The sequence below is a fragment of the Coturnix japonica genome, chromosome 6, assembly GCF_001577835.2.
Source record: "Coturnix japonica isolate 7356 chromosome 6, Coturnix japonica 2.1, whole genome shotgun sequence".
In the NCBI taxonomy this organism is placed as follows: Eukaryota; Metazoa; Chordata; class Aves; order Galliformes; family Phasianidae; genus Coturnix; species Coturnix japonica.
In genome coordinates this window covers 10,879,868-10,896,687 of record NC_029521.1, presented here as the reverse complement: position 1 = coordinate 10,896,687, position 16,820 = coordinate 10,879,868, and the positions used below count along the sequence as shown (strand labels likewise).

General features: G+C 34.3%; 1 protein-coding gene across 4 annotated transcripts in view; it reads right to left on the bottom strand.

The window, feature by feature from the left end:
- Positions 1 to 64: 64 nt before the first annotated feature.
- The window catches only part of POLR3A (RNA polymerase III subunit A), a 30,443-nt gene continuing 13,687 nt past the window's right edge, over positions 65 to 16,820 (bottom strand). For 2 of the 4 annotated variants that reach the window (XM_015866792.2, XM_015866794.1), the window contains exons 20-33: positions 16,163 to 16,300; positions 15,038 to 15,208; positions 14,205 to 14,318; positions 12,995 to 13,030; positions 9,660 to 9,746; positions 9,495 to 9,577; positions 8,426 to 8,596; positions 7,762 to 7,855; positions 7,559 to 7,651; positions 6,870 to 7,034; positions 6,135 to 6,299; positions 5,687 to 5,818; positions 4,225 to 4,357; positions 65 to 2,733 (exon numbers count right to left, since the gene is read on the bottom strand). In XM_015866792.2, the coding sequence (XP_015722278.1) occupies positions 2,585 to 2,733; positions 4,225 to 4,357; positions 5,687 to 5,818; positions 6,135 to 6,299; positions 6,870 to 7,034; positions 7,559 to 7,651; positions 7,762 to 7,855; positions 8,426 to 8,596; positions 9,495 to 9,577; positions 9,660 to 9,746; positions 12,995 to 13,030; positions 14,205 to 14,318; positions 15,038 to 15,208; positions 16,163 to 16,300 (1,731 nt within the window). In that variant the 3' untranslated portion in view covers positions 65 to 2,584. The remainder of the gene's footprint in view (positions 2,734 to 4,224; positions 4,358 to 5,686; positions 5,819 to 6,134; positions 6,300 to 6,869; positions 7,035 to 7,558; positions 7,652 to 7,761; positions 7,856 to 8,425; positions 8,597 to 9,494; positions 9,578 to 9,659; positions 9,747 to 12,994; positions 13,031 to 14,204; positions 14,319 to 15,037; positions 15,209 to 16,162; positions 16,301 to 16,820) is intronic. The other 2 variants (XM_015866795.2, XM_032445341.1) reach the window with 1 other exon arrangement.

The window sequence follows — 16,820 nt, the reverse complement described above, 5'->3', positions numbered from 1 at the left end:
GGGGTCAGGTCACCCATAAATCAATTATGCACAAATTATAATGCATCAATAAACAAACACAAGGTTTACATTATAATCTCTGCCTCTTTTTATTGTCATACTAAAGGCAATGATAACAGATGTAATTTACTAAATACTTAAGATATACAAAAGAGAAAAGCCACCACTTCAATAGCTACATTTCATCATATTTACAGAAGAAAACTAGGTGGCCACATATCAATACAAATCTCACACAAATAAAACTGCATAAGAACCTTCAAGAAAGTACTCACAAAAATGCCAAGGTTTTTCATTAGTTTCTCATGACGAAGTCATGTACTTATCCACAGGAAAGCTGTACTGGTTTGGTCCCTACCTGTCTTATTCTCCCATCTTTGAAAAGAAATAAATAGAATCTTCACAGACAAACTGTTAAATGGCAATCTCGCTGATACAAATAATAATAATAATTTATCCTGAATTCTTTATCTGTTAAAAGAGAAAAATACATATGGCTTTCAGAGCAGGTACCAAATGCATTACATTCCAAATCTTTACCCTGCCAAAATCTAGACAGAAGAATATCCCAGTACTACATAAATACAAAAATATTTGAGATCAGCAAATCTGAATCTCACACTGGGTCTTCTCTGCAACATAAAATGAATTTAAAGAAAACCTAAGAGCAACGGAACCCCAAATTTAAAACAGCAGGTTTTACATTCTGGTTAAGTAGCTTTATGCTTTTCTTTTGGTTGCCATGTAAAGACAAACTGCAGAACAGACTCATTCATTTTTAAATGTCAGATTATTCAGCTGCCCTTAAGAGCATACAACTTCAGTTTCTGTCTCTACTTTGCTCTTCTTGATTGATGTTATGAGTACACTTCATATCCAAGAACTGCTGACAAGAATAAGAACCAAGATAGTTTCCCTCCACTGCACTAATGTAACTCTAAACACGCTACACTGAAATAATGTAGTGTATTCACTCTGAAAACTAGTCTAATAGGCTAAAGATTAAAACACTTTCAAATTACTTCATGCCCATGCATGAAAGCAGCTTCCTTTCTATTTCTGCTTTATGAATTGAAATGGGATTGAGTTGTTCAGATGACCCTGCTCACTTATGAAACTTCCAAAAGAATGACTGCCTTAAGCTGCAGATTCAGTGTAACAACAGTGCTATATTATAAAAGTTTTTAAGAACATGATGAACTACAAATAACCATCTTCACAGAACTTAGTAACTGTTTAACAATCTGCCACTTTTTATAGTCCTAAAGCACAATCATGGGGAGGAAAACCACTTCCTGGATAATAACTTAGGATAAAAGAAAACTACTGAATAAAAATAAAAAAAAAGAAAAAAAAAAGCTAAGAACAAGTATTTCAAATGCTTTTGACAGCACTCATGACATTAACATAGAATAAATGAAATCAGTAACTCAGTCCTAGTTTTCTTCAAGTCTTACTTCTTAGGAGCTATAGAATGATCTCTGCTGCTTCTGTTAAGATGTCATTTCCAAATACACTATGTGCAAGTGTAAAGAATACTTCAGCAGGTTTGTATCAAGTCTGAATACATTTGTCCAGTACTGAGTTAAGAACAACTTCCACACATTAACAGTAATGAAAACATTGATAAACAAAGCAAGCTATCATATTGCACAAATTTTAACAAATTAACAATTTTAACAAATATAATGGCTCCTCACTTCCATTTGTAGCAAATATTACAGTTTAAGCATACTTTTCTCATGGTCATCAGTTGCTCAAAATTTCCTTCAGCCTCCAGAATAGCCTAGTTCTCAGGAAATAATGAGCCAGTTCTAGAGTTATTTTCCCAAACATGTAGCTTTACTATGAGGTTTAAGTAATACAAGAAGTTTGCACTGTCTACAGAACCACAAGGCATGGCAACAGTAGCTTTGACACTTGAGATCCACCCACACAGAGCACATATTTCCAAGTGCAGCACTTCCTTTCCTCCAACACCATGTTTTGACATGCTTTTCAGTGTTTGTTCAGCCCTGCCACAAGAGTACCCAAAGCACAATTATTTCTCATCAGTTTCAGTAATCTAGATATAAATCATTTCTTTAAAAAGCCCATACAAAAAAAAACCCTCTGTCTCAGATGTTGTAACACATATGTAATATTCTGAACAGTATTTTTACTTCATAGGCAGCAGGAATTGCATGGCAAAAAATTCAGAACTTTGCTTGTGTTGGTGAAGGAAAACTCTGTCCCTATACAAACTAGCATCAACTAGCCTAGGAAGTAATTCCCAGAAGGTACTAACAACTTCAAGTCATTCCAAAGCATGTTTCTATTTTTATTATTTGTACCATGGAAAATTCTAGCAAAGAAAACCATCAGCTGAAATACACCTTACATCAATTTCTGCTCTCTGGTACAGAGAAATCTCTCCTTTAAAAGTTTGTACAAGCAACAGATGGTGAAGAGTTAGACAATTTTTCTGCTAGTATATCACTTACCAATTCAGTTATTGAGACACACAGAAATCATACTTTTTTTTTTATGCTTCCTTGATATTTCTTTTTTTTTTTTTTCCCCTACTTTGTATTATACCCAAAGGTTACGTGACAATGGGGATATGAAACTCATTATTATCAAATACCAGAGGCCTTTTAGGAGGGGTTGATTCTTTGTCTGCTTTGTGCAAAAGCTTAAAAAGTCCTGTTCCAATATTCATTGGGATTCCCATGATGATGCACTCGGAAACACCTAGAGAGGAAAAACCAAAAAACAACATTCTAAACACCTGAAGAATAGAAATGCAGATAAACTGTAATTGCTTTAACTTGTCCACTCTGAGCATATCACCTATCAATCTCCTTGAAGCTTACATGTGCAAAACCAATTTCCTTTTACTATATTGAGTTAAATGTTATGCTTATCAGAATGTTAGATCAATATGTTATTCAAAGGGTGTTACACCAGAACATTTGTTTTTGGAGAAGTTGCATTCCACTTGGTGACAACACCAGAATTTGCGCAGCAAATTCACTCTATATTAATTTATTGAGTTGGAGCAAATAATTCAGTCAAATCTGGCCAAGTTACCTTCAAATATCTGCAACTTCCATTTAAAGAACTGTATTCACTAGTTTCATTTGCTATTTTTATTTATTGCATTTTCTTAATTAAAAAATTGCTTATTTTGAACTTAAAGATTTGGTCTGTCTACTTTATTATTCTTTGCTATTAACTTTTCACAGAAATGCGCTGACATCCCAGACATTCTGATGAACTCAATTTCTCTAAAGAACGTGCCATATTAAAACTAAACTATCAGAAACCAGTGTTTTTATCTCTTCAGGCTTTTAAATCTAAACTACACTTTTACACCCCCCAAGGAATATGCAAATTAAGTCTCTTTACAAGAAAGCCAGCAGGATTCACTTCAGTTTGGGGAGACAGGCAACAATTTTCTGTTTTGTTCATTCTGTTTACATCTTGGAATCAAAATATTTACATAAAAGGCAACATGAAAAGATCTTTAGTTTTCACATCATTCAAAACAAGATTTTATTATCTCAGAGGGAATTCTGAGAAAAGTATTTTCTTTTCGCTACTGTCCAGCATGGAATCAGTCGGCCACAGTATTTTTACTTCAGTTCTGGACAGAATTTTTTAAAAATTCCTAGGATCCCACTCATATGGAATGCTGGACAGCCAAAATTGTCGAAGTTCTTGAAATGCTCACAGGTTATATAATGGTTTCTAACAGGTATAATTAATTGTGAAAAAATTCTGTCTACAAAACACTGAGTAAAGCTGACTACACTTTTTAAGACCATCTTGAAATACATAGAAGCAAGCCAGTAAACTTTAGCATATCATGTTTGTTTTATTAGAATTTCTGGGAGCTAATGAAGTATAATGAGGAGTTACAGCTCCTGGATGGCAGGCCTTAGACATGATAAAGAGCATAAAACCTTAAGCCTCTCCTTTTCTCAGCTTAATTTAATAGAAAATCCACATAAGTAAATGCCCTCCTTAAGCAACATCAAACAAACATCCAACAGAGATAAAAAGTACAGAAAAATCTACCACACTACCAGAATTAAGAAATACAGATCAGTATCAGACCTGAAGTTTGACATCTAAGTTGAACAGAAAGCTTCAAAACACCTAAGAAATCTAACATACTTTGAAGAGGTTTATAGCTGTGGGGTAAGGACCACAAACTACAACAGGATTTGCAATACCTACCACAAACAGAGTCCTTCTGTCCAAAGTAGGCAGCATCAAACAGATGGTCTGCAGTCTTCTCAAAAGAAGCCAGCATCAACACACTTTCTTTCATTTTTGCCAGTCCAAACCTAGTAATGCCCAGTACTTCACCCTTGATTGATGGAGAAAACCGAAGAAAGCAATTCAAGGTCAGTTCTACTTTAAAAAATAAAATAAAATAATCAAGAACAAAACCACATTTTTCTATTCTAACAAGCACATAAGACAAGTAGTAGATAAAGTACTAATCCACTACATGGCATTTTCATAATATGCTGCTTCACAGCAAAGTCAGTAGTTCTACAGTAACAAGTACTTAAACCAAAAGACATTCACGCACTACAGAAATAAACTCTTAAGGTATTTTATGACACAGGAATACAAAAACACAGGAATGAAAGAAACACAGACGTGAAAAAACACACAAATATAAGCTAGTTGCTATGTTACAAACTTTTGTGGTGTCTCAGACTAGAGCTATATTCAGACTAGCACTATACTGAATCTACTGCCTATTGTCTAACAATAAATCTGACTGCCACTGCCAGAGAACTACAGAACATGTTAAGTCTTCATTTTTAAAATCTCCAGATAAAAACACTTCTCTTTTTAAAACTAGCTTGGTGTACTTCTGCCTCTGTTTCTAACAGACATCCCAATTATAACAGACTCTGAGCAGTTTTGTGGCAAAAGAATGCACAGTAGGAGCCCAAAAAGCGTAAAGCACTGCACTCCGATGCCCTTTTTCCCCCCCATTGTGTGGCAGCTCTGCACAGCCAGCCCCGCGGACTGCTGCAGCCAGTACAACAAAGCCCTACAGTTTTGGGAGAAGTCTGAACTTCTTCATGCATTTTCCCCAGATCAAACCCTCGTGCTCTGGCAGGCTACAGTGGAAAATCTGACTTCACTAAGTGGACCCGAATACGTCTGAAAAAACATTTTGGATGTGAAGGAAGAAAAAAAGCAAAACCAATAATGAACACAGATAATTCTTTTAATAAAAACTTCTGGAAGCTTCTTGATACTCTAAACGCAATCTGATTCTATTTGTAAAGTCTGTATTCTTTGACTCCTATACACAGTACAGCTGCTATGAGCCACACCCCATGTAGTTTTCTGCAAAGCAAACCTTAAACTGCATACACAATTACTCAGATGATTTTCATTCTGCTATTTTTAAGCTTAATTTCCAGTATGAAATTATGTTTCTCTATTCATTGTTCAACATGTCTTCAATCAATATAGAACTTTTACCCACTCCCCATGATTCATCAGCCACTTTTGTTTGATGCACAATCAACAACATTTAGTCCATACAAGTTACAATACTCTGCACTTATAACTGATTCCTATTTTCCTATCTGACTGAAGGATCATCAATATGGTAAAATTAATATATAACAGCCAATGTTAGACTGAATAAAAAAAGGACAGTACAAACCTTGTAAGTCATAAGATCAGACAGCAACATAACATGCCTCCTGTCAATGCTCATACCGTGGTTCACCATTGTATATTGAATCTCATTGATAATGGTGGTTCGAGCAGCTTCAATTCCTAGTGTCTTCTCTACCTACAAAAAAGATTATGTAGGATTAATGAATAACCTTAGACAACATGTGTGCCTGAACAAATACCATCAAATGTCATGTAACACTGACATTAATAGCATTTTGTACACTTTTGCTTTAAAAGTATTTATAGAAAAAAAACTCTGAATTCAATTGTGATGCCAACCAAATTATTCTCTTGCATTAATGTCTCCTGATAACTCCTGTGAAATCAAGCTTGATTATAAACTGCAGCATCTGAACACAAAAAAGCACTTGTAATAAAGATGCTACTGGAAAATCAAAACCAAAAAACAACCATACCAACAAGCATGTTACCTCGTAAGTGTTGTTAGAGGATGTTTTTGTTCCTTTCACTCCATGAGTAGCCATAACAGCTCGCAGGTTATCACCTTCAACTAGAAGTTTGTATTTTTCTTTACCACTTTGTTCATCAATGTGGATGACAGCTCGGGAAACCTCTGGTATACCTTGCACTACAACCTGCACAGAACAAAACCACAAATTGTTTCTATGTCTACAGCAATACAGTATAAAAGAGAAACCTTAATTTAAACCTGTTTTGGACCTTCAGTCTTTGGAGCAGATACTAAATGTAAAAGTATGTGAAATCAGATATTGTGCTCTTGTCTACATTAGTGCAATATGACTCACTGTACCAGTAAACATTACTCACCACCTATATTTTCTATTTTATACCATCACACATCCTCATATTAAGACCTGGCTCTGTATGGTAGAGCTATGCAACTGAAAAAGCATCCTACCAATAGTAAGGTTTACTTATCAGTATTCTTAAAAGTCAAAGTAGCCAGTATCCTCATAAAGCTGCAAAAACACCACTTGTAATGAAAGTACCAAGGCTACAATTTTATATATAAAGATTATTAACAGAACCTTAGTTTTCACAGTATAGTAGAAGCATCAAAATCAAAAGTTCTGAACTCAGGTTACTTTCTTTACTGTCAATATCAAAACCAACTATTTCATCTTCCCACCAAAATATTTCTGAATATCTCCCACAAAAACACAAAACAAAGCAGTTGTTTTAACCTTTGGTAGTTCTTCTTTCAGGGACTGCAATACATAATACATCGAACTCTTGCTATTTTCACGAGGGGTCACACATACAACTGCTTCTCCATGGACAGCAACATCTCCAGGCTTCACTCTGAGTTTAGATATGCAAATTGAGTAGCGCACAGTTTCTGCATTCACCTGTGAAAAATATCAGTCAGCAAACATCTGAGTATCTCAACATATGTAAACCTGCTCAAGGACATGCAGCGGACAATATTTCTGCCTTCCCAACAGGAAATCAGAAACTGGAATTCAGAAAAGTAAAACAAAAAAGCCCCTAAAATTACTCTTTTAATTTATGTGATACGCCAGCCTATGCTGAAGGTCATAGGAACTAATAGGAACATACAGGCGTGTATGTTCCTAACAGATGGAAAAAAAAAATAATATTCTTGCTCTGAAAACAACACCAAGAAATGGTGAAAAAATTTCCAAATCTATGAAAAATTATCTGCTTTGCTAGTAAAAAAAACAAAACAAAACAAAAAAAACCCGCAAAAGATATAGATGTAAATACAGCCACAGAACACCCTCTGTTCACTTTCTATATCCTATTTCATAGATTTCTCTTTTTTTTTTTTCATTTTTATTTCTGGGAAAGGATTAGAAGACCCTCTGGAACCTTCCAAAAGCATGTTCTGATTAAGAGCTTGAAAACCCACCTCTAATCTCAGTAGTCTAATGCGCTCCAAAGACAGCTTCACTAAGATGAAACAATCATCTGGAAGAAACACTTCTTCAATATATTCCGATATCTTGAGGAAATGAAGATTAAATAGTTAGCAGATAAGGATGGTTAAAATGCTTTATAGTAATTGGCTCATACTTAAATATAAGTCACTACCAATAATACAATTTTCCCTACCTCTCCTAGCAAAGTTTTCTCAATTCTTCCTTTCACCAGTCGGGCAAAATCAGGATCATCATCTTTGTCCAACTGTGCTGTTATAATAGGTGTGCTATAAAGAATAAACATCCAAGAAAACAGAGTTAGAAAATTGCTGAACTAAATTAGAGATGGCAACATGAATTACAGCTCACTTTACAAAGCCTAAGAGTAGCATTTAAGAACATAGAAAGACTTTGAGTCTCCTCAGGTACATTTAAAGAATATTCATGTACTTTAGGTTGCTAAAAATTAAGCAAATACATAAAAGGTCAAAATAACACAATAGTTACTATTCTAATGGCCTACACTACTCTGGTATTATTTAAGAGCAACTTCAAGGTTACACATGTAACTTTCACTAAACACTAGAAAGTTTCACACACTATGATAGATACCAACAGCATACTAGTGTAAAAAATTTCTAATTTTCTAAACAAAAAGCAAAACAAAAACAGAAAACTCTTCTATTTTCTGGCTTTAAATCATCACTTAGTTACAAAGACATTAGGATCCTTCTTATCTGGGTGTTGCATGGATACTGCCTAGCATGTTATTGACAATAGGAAAAAGCTATCACTATGTTTTTCCATCAGATTTCACTTAGAGAGGGAACTAAAAATAAACAAGTAAATGTTAGCACCTAATTGCTTTTGAAGCATTAATAATTTCCTTGATTCTTGGCACACCCAAAGTAATGTTCATTGAAGCAACCCCGGCAAAATGGAAAGTCTTCAGAGTCATCTGTGTGCCAGGCTCACCGATGCTCTGTGCACAAAGAGCTCCTACTGCAGAACCAGGCTCCATCTGTGCCCTGACAAAGAAAGAAAGGGTCTCATAAAAACACAAAGAAATGTGGAACTCAAGTAAGGCTATCCTATGCAAGCAAAGATAGAGACTATTCTGGTAGACGTAATAAGAGTTTATTACTCGTGAGGGTTTTTTGGTTGCTTGCTTTGCTTTTAAATAAACAATAGGAGAGGTTACGGGGTAACCAGTGCATGAAGGCAGTGATCTAATTCAAAGCAAGAGGATGCCTTACGATATAGGCAAGCTACAGCCTCACAATAACATCCAGAACAGAAAACAAAATACTTGTCCCTCATTCCCAAAACTATCAGATAGTAAATATACTATCTAATAGATTCCTCATTCAGAAAAGTCCATAACCAGTATTTTCAAAATTCCCCTTTATATTTTTAAGCACAAGAGATCTTTATTAAGTCTTCAATAAATTACCAGGCAGACGACTTCAAATTAGAGCAAAATCCAGACATTAATGCCTCCTTACTTTCAACTTAATAATAAAACTTACACTGATGACTGACTTCCCCTACAAGTTACGCATTTAATGGGAGCATCTCATATTTGAACCCTTTTAAAATTTATGTACTTGGAGCACTGGTTGTCCTTACAAGACAGAAAATGAAGTTGACTACAGTACACAATGCAATCTCAAAATAGTTTACATTCTCCTGTACAATTTTCCTTAGATCCTGCAGTTAATATTCTTAAGCCCACAATGTATTTGATGTTACTAGCTCTTCAAGTTTAAGAACACATAAGACATACTTTTTTTGAGTTGCAGTCACAACAGAAACCATAGCGTAAAATAGCAAAACGTTGTTTTGAGCATTTGTGTCACTCCTAGATGCAAATAAAACAAAAATACTAAACTGGTTAAATAAACAGAGAAAATAAGCCAAATTTACCTCATGTATTTGTCCCTACAGGTCTCTAGAAACTTCTCCAGTTGCGTTGGAGTAATCCTATCCAACTGATATAAAACCCGTGGCTATAGAGAGAACAAGACAGTTGAAAAAGAAGTATCTTATGAAGACTTAAAATAACATTAAAAATAACATTAAACTATTTACCTCTGTTGTGCCATTGTCATTGATACCATACTTGTCCCTAGTTTTTTTTATCTTCTCAGAAACACCTTTGATGAATTTTTTTATTTCCTGAAATTACATGGAAATAACAGTGAGCAAAGATAGACAACAGTTCTTCACACTGAAATCTTCAGTGATTATTTGCTTAGCGATCCAGATGAAATGCTTACAACAAATTAACTGCACAATACAAAGAGAAATATTAAAACTAAACACACTAAAATCTAGCAAATCAAATTTACTCTTGTGAATTAGTAGCAACACAGAGGAGTACGGTCCACATTGTATAAAAGCATCCTTCCTGAGCACGCACTGAAAACAAGGAGATCTGAGACAGTGGTCTCAAAAATATGATTTTGATTCCATAATGACAAAACCATTTTCACTCATTTCTCAGTATTCAAAATAAATCAAAATGGAAAGGACTGCAACAAGAGAAGTAAGTAAAGGATTCCCGATAAAAATTGTTCAGATTTTCACAAACATACTTAATCTGGGTTGGGATGGAATGAATCCGGATAAAATGTCAAATACTAAAAAATAACTTCTTAAAACTAATAGAAATACATCAGACTATGTCACTTAGTTCAAATGATTTCTTTATACTGTAGAGTGGTTTTGTAACAAGAGCATTCAAAATATATTAATACATAAACCAGTCACTTTCTTAAGCTTACCCAGAGGTAGTTGTAATAGTCTTTACTGGAATGCCAACAGAAATAACACTGTTACAAAAATATCCAAAACTTCTATGGAACATCACCCAGTTACTATGCTTTGGATATAGATATGAAACATGAGGTCCATGACTGAAGTTTTCATGCAAGTGGACTTGGGGTAAGTCACTACTATAATAGCTACTGAAAACCAAGATATAAATGAAAAAAATTAAAAACCAAGAGGAAACTCTTTCCATCCACTTCAACAATTTAAGCAAGCCTCCACAGAAGAGCAAAAGGTTTGATATTTTTAGTCCATTTAAACCCCTTTACCCTAACAATCCTTTCTGCCAATCAGAATGATTATGTAGTATTACCTCTTCAGTTACTACTGGACTCCTTCCAACTGCAGCAGTAGCTGGGCAATGAAAATAACTTGCAAAATTTAGTAAATATTTGAGTAAATGCCTTTTTTTTTTTTTTTTAATATAATTACTCCATTCATAGATCACTATGAAAGTCCTTCTTTTACAATCTAACAATCTTCAGATTCTCAAAATAGAACATCCTCACTCTCATTCCAGGTAGTTGTAGACAGTTCATCATGTTCTGTGACTATTAGAACAAAGATCAAATGAAGGGACAGACAACAGAAGTGTGCTGCAGAAATGGATGCTTTATGTTGTTTCTTGTATGTATGAAATAGGTTGCATTCATACATTTCTGCCCTGTTTGCCCTTAAGTAAATCATCATAACTCACAAATCAAATACTGTGGTGTTCTGAATAATTTTGATCATTAGAACGTTGGATAAAATTAAAAAATTCAACTATTTTCTAAATTTAAAGTAATAATGCAGTATTAGAAAAACTAATCTTTTTAATGGATGACTAAAAAGAACACTGTGAGAAGTCAACAGAAGTCAACAACACTTGATCTGCAGAATAAAAACAATACTTGAGATGCTTTAAAGTAATTCCATCTTGAAATACACTTAATTTCTGGAAGGGTGGAAAGGGAATATGACAAAAAACACAATAGCAACTTCTCCCTCTAGAACAACATAGGATAAGCTCTTTTGTTTTTATTTAATCTCCTAAAACCAAGGGACAGAAACAATAACAGTAAGAACCACAAGAACTCAAGAGATGATGTCATAGTGACTGAAGAATTAATCATCTGGAAATATGGAGAAAGTCTTCAACAGGAAAATACATAACAGCAAATCAAATGGCATTGGGACCAATTTTATTGCCACCTTTTACATTTTGACAATCCCAAAGTAGTAAAATATATGTTTAAGTGTCTAGCATTATAAACCACTATGTTCTATATACAATTCTGCATTATAAATAATGTATCATTTGATTAAGTTTTACTTCCATGTAGGAACAAAGAAAGAACAGAGACAATTATTAAACTGAGGAGTTTTTTCGTTATCAAAACATTTTATTCATGTGGAAGTAATAGAAAAAAGTGACCTATGACTCTCAACTTTCCATGACCTTTTAGTAGTTTACCTAAACTACGGGTTAGTTCAGGCTACAAATAAAAAGTAGAGGTAGATGACTCCTTTAGAGTCTGCCCCTGTTCATGGAATTATCATTTTGAATGTGATGCGCTATAAGCACACACAGTGCAGCTCCCAAGTAATCTTTTTCATGCAGTCCAAACCTATGAAGTCTTTTAGTCTGGACATGTTTAACAAAAAGGCAACAAATTGACTTCGCAAGTTTCTATAATAGCCGGCACTTAGTTAAAATAGCAGTCTACAAAGCCTGGTCACTCAGGTATTTAAATCATTTTTCCCAACACTTAAGTTAGTAGGAGCATCTATGCATGTTAAGCACAACTACTACTGGAATTCTCACAGTTAGGAAGCCCACTGAAATACACCACAATTCAGCAGGAAGCCATTCAAATCCAGTCGCATTAATTAGGTAAGCTCTGCATGTTCTACTACCAAGGCCTTTTCTGTATTTGTACCTCACCTCTGCATGTTTATCTTTTGTCATCTCCAGAAAATAGGAAAATCATTTTCTTTATAAAAAAACAAGGTTTCCTCATTTCCATATGAATAAAGTTTTCATACTGCTGTATTTTAATATATTTAAGCGCTTGTAATCAAATGTTAAGCCATATCTAAAGTTGGTCCAGCCAACATTCCACTTTTTCCATCAGCTGATCTCCCTCTAGTGAGCACATAGCACAAGCTGAATGAACACGGCCTGCTTGAAACAGGTTATTTAGACACCCTGCTTTGTAGACTAGATTGGATAAGCCCATCACAATAACCACTTCAGAAAATAACAGAAGGAAGAGAAAGTACAGGAAGAGATAAGAAATATTTAAAAAAAAAAAAAAAAGTTAGCATTAATGTAAATTGAAAGAATGAATTCTAGAAAGGAAAGTTATGCACCAAAAGATAGCTTTCTCAAACCCTCAGATTACTAAATAACTTACTGCAGTGATGAATTCATGTCATGGTTTTCATCATTAAAAAAAGGACTTGGTTAAATTACTATGCTGGATACCTAAATTAGAATTTAACAAGCAGTAATGTATATGTGCTAATCAATTCCTTTAGCACCATATACACATCTTCAGCTAAAGCACTAACAATAATGCTCACACAGTGCACACACATGCTACGATTACCTCATTATATTTTTCATAACCTGTTTCAGTTAATGTCTTCAAGATTGAACAGAAAAAAAGGAAAAGAAATGAGAAAATGTAACAGTATATGAAACTTAAAAAGCAAAAGTGAAGCTCATTATCATTAATGTTATGTAAATATAACACTTCAACAGGACAAATATAGTTAACTTCTGCTGATATGATTAAAAATGAACCACATCTCAAAAAGAGCAGCTTTATCTATGAACATTGGCATCTTTCAGTTTTTTTCCCCTTATAGGTGCTGTTGAGATTCACAGTTTATTTCAACTTTAAGTACAAATGATTTTTTCTGCTCTGCTCTAGCAATGCACATCACATTGCTCACAGGTTTTGCTATCATAGAATTCTAAAGTACTCTGATCTATTAAAAAGAAACCCTTCAATACCAGGTTACTGAATTCACATTGCTGTCATCACTGCCAAAAATCCAAAGGTTCAACTTCCACATATCTAAAGTAAGCTTATTTCTGCAGCTTCTTATCTCTGTCTCCTAAAGTAGTCTCAAGCAGGGTACACTCCTAAATACCCCAATGTGTGAAGCTCTTTTAAACAAATAGTTTTTTATAATTATGAGCTCAAACAGTCATGTGAACATTTAGTCATCCTTGAAAGAGATGCAAATACTTTCCAAAAGATAAAACCATTTGGAGCAATGTACTTCATATGGCTGAAGTTTTTTATCTGGGTTAGTATTTAAGGAAAGCAATGTAGAAAGGTATAAGAATATAGTTTATTGAAGGAAAACAAGCAAATGCCTAAAAGCAGCTCTTCAGGAGGTCAATAATATCAAAACAAACACATGAAACAGATTATATAGTAGTTTCTGATATGGAATCAATTAGGACTGTTTAATTTTTGACATCCCAAAGAAAGCACATGACTGTATCATTGTGCAACAAGCAGAAATTCCAGAAACACACCTCCAATCAGATCAATGATAACTTATACCCAAAAATCACTAACTTATGTCTGCATTGTGAACATCTATCACATTAAGCACAGCTTGACCTACCTCCCCACCTCTAAAATATACAAAAGCCTACCACTGAGCAAACTACCATCCCTGTTACTAATGAATAAAATTCAGCCACTGCTCCTACAGATTGATAAAAGCATTTTATTTAATTACCTTGAGTTATAAGGTAAGGTTAATAACAGCATGATAAGAAAGCAACAATGATATTACCTGCAGAAAACTGTCTCGGCAGCAAAGAAATTCATTCTTCTTCATGATAGATTCAGATGTTAACACCAATTCATTTTTACTAAGGGCTGGTTCACTTCGGCATGGATATACAGCCTTAATTGGAAAAAAAAAAAAAAATATTCACTTAAAATTAAATGAAGTTTCATTGTAGAGACATAGAATAGAGATATATGCAACTGATTAACAGTGGTTTTTTAAGCTCAATGTTTGTCTATTGTGAAAAAGCAGCCCATATACATTTGTGCTCAAGCAAATCTGAAGGTGTACACATCCAGTTTCCTAGTTCTATCAATTTATTACACTCAGATTACAGAAACTTAGACAATCATTTCAGAAAAAGGCTTTACGTATGTTGTGGAAAAGAAAGAAAAACCAAAAACAAACAGTATTTTTTTTAAAAAAATCACAATATTTCCAGAGTTACTCAACAAAATGTTAGGATGACCTAAGGAGTAATTCAGCACAAATACGAAGTCTTGATTTAAATAAGAATTACTTTGTGTAATTTAAATCCAACATAACATCTGACTGAATCAGTAGTAACTTCACTACTATATGGTGTTATACATATACACCTATGTATGTAAGTGTATGAGCAGTGAAAAGCCGTATTCTTAGGTTCCAGTCACTCTGTTCTAATGTAAAAGGTATCTGTAACTCTTAGCATACATGTGCTGAAAAACTCTGATCAGGACCTGCCAAAAAGGTGATTTAAATTTTTTAAAACTGAAACAATGCTCTGCATAATGTATTTCTTCTTCTCACACGCATAATAGTCTTTTCACTTGGAACAAAATGTCAGTAATCCTTACTCTGATATTGTCTAGAACTCGCTTAAACTCCAGTGGTTCATCCTTCCCTTCCATTGCTGCAGGATCCAAACCATCTCCTCCATAAATAAACTGAATAATATCACCAGTAGAACTTCTGACTGTCAGATCATACTGTGAACAAAGATCTTCAAGGGATTTTACCAGCCGCCTCTGAGGAAAAAGTAAAAAAAGATGCAGGGAAGATAAAATGGGATTGTTTTATTAGATGGGGCCATAAAAGTTAGAGAAAATAGAGTCAGGGGGTACATTTGACAGAGCAGGCACAAAACCCTATTCTAAGCCATACATTCACCTTGACCTTCCCCATAGCATGAGACATCATTGAAAAAATTTAAAAACACAAAAGAATTTTGTTACTATTTCTTATACTACAGAATTCCTGAAAGCCAGACTGCAATAACTTAAAGTCTGAAGTCTATTTGTGATTATTTGTAACAAAAATATTTTCACGTCTTGTATTCTTTTGTATTCCTCGTCAGGTTTCTTTCTCAAGTAATACTAATTTTGCATACAGCAACAAAACTAGACATTTTCTTTCACTGATAAAAAACATACATACAATTAGCTCATGCATCCATCAAAGCCAGTAGTTTACATTCTTCCATTACTGTTAGCTAGCTGTTGTCTCTTACATAGATCCATTTTCTGGGAAGACCAAGTCTCTACAGCCTTAAAGCCTCTCTAAACACGATACTCAAAAAAGAAGGTTTGAGTATTATAATCTAATCATCCAGACATCTTATAGATGCATTTTCTATTTCTCATTATCAAAATACCAAATTTGAAAAAGCATTCAGTTCTAATCTATGTTATAACTGCATAAAACTTAAAGCGTCTCAAAAGCAGTCCTCAATAATTATCTGGATCAAGGGCTTTTATCACCTGTATTCAAAAGAAAACAGCTCAGCACAAGCATATTAATGTGCTACCTACCAGAGAACAAAGCCATATCTACTTCCCACTGAAAACTACTCTTAAACATTAAAAACATACAACAATAAAAGCTACAGAGAACACATGCACTGCCCCCTGCCACAATAAGCATTAAAGAAATATTGTCTCATTTGGAAACATTGACAAAGCTCCCATTCCACTGACAGTTACCTGCATATATCCAGTTTCAGCTGTTTTTACAGCAGTGTCAACCAGACCTTCTCGACCAGCCATAGTGTGAAAAAAAAATTCAGTGGGAGTCAACCCCGAATAGAAGCTGTTAGCAACAAAGCCTTTTGCTGCTGGAAGCTAAAGGAAAGAGTGGAAAGAAGCTGAAATACAATTAACATTCTCTATGTACGTAACAGAAAAAAAGATACTCAGTTGATACATAAGCATAGAACAATTGGTCTCAGTTGTACGTAGCTCTGAAATGTAATATATTTTAAAAATGACATAGGCTTCAGTACCCCCAACCTAGTTTTGCCAAACTACCAAACCAGATTTTAGCTCATTTTTAAGTCCAGCCTTGCCTCTAGTCACTATTGTAAACACCACACCAACTTCAAACAAGTTGACTTCACTTAATGATAAGAGAAATGAAAGAATCATACAAAAGTTCTTTAGTTCAGGCTAAAGACCAAGGAACCCAGAAAAAAAAAATAAAAAAAAAATTGGAGATATGCGCATAACTAATTCTTTTGAATGTTTTCTTATGATGATTTCTTAAGAACAGTTTTCAACAATGAACTTTATGCAGGCATCAAAGTTAACACCAAGCAGTCTCTATGATAACACAGAATCGTGCATAAGCTACAAAAAGGTTCAT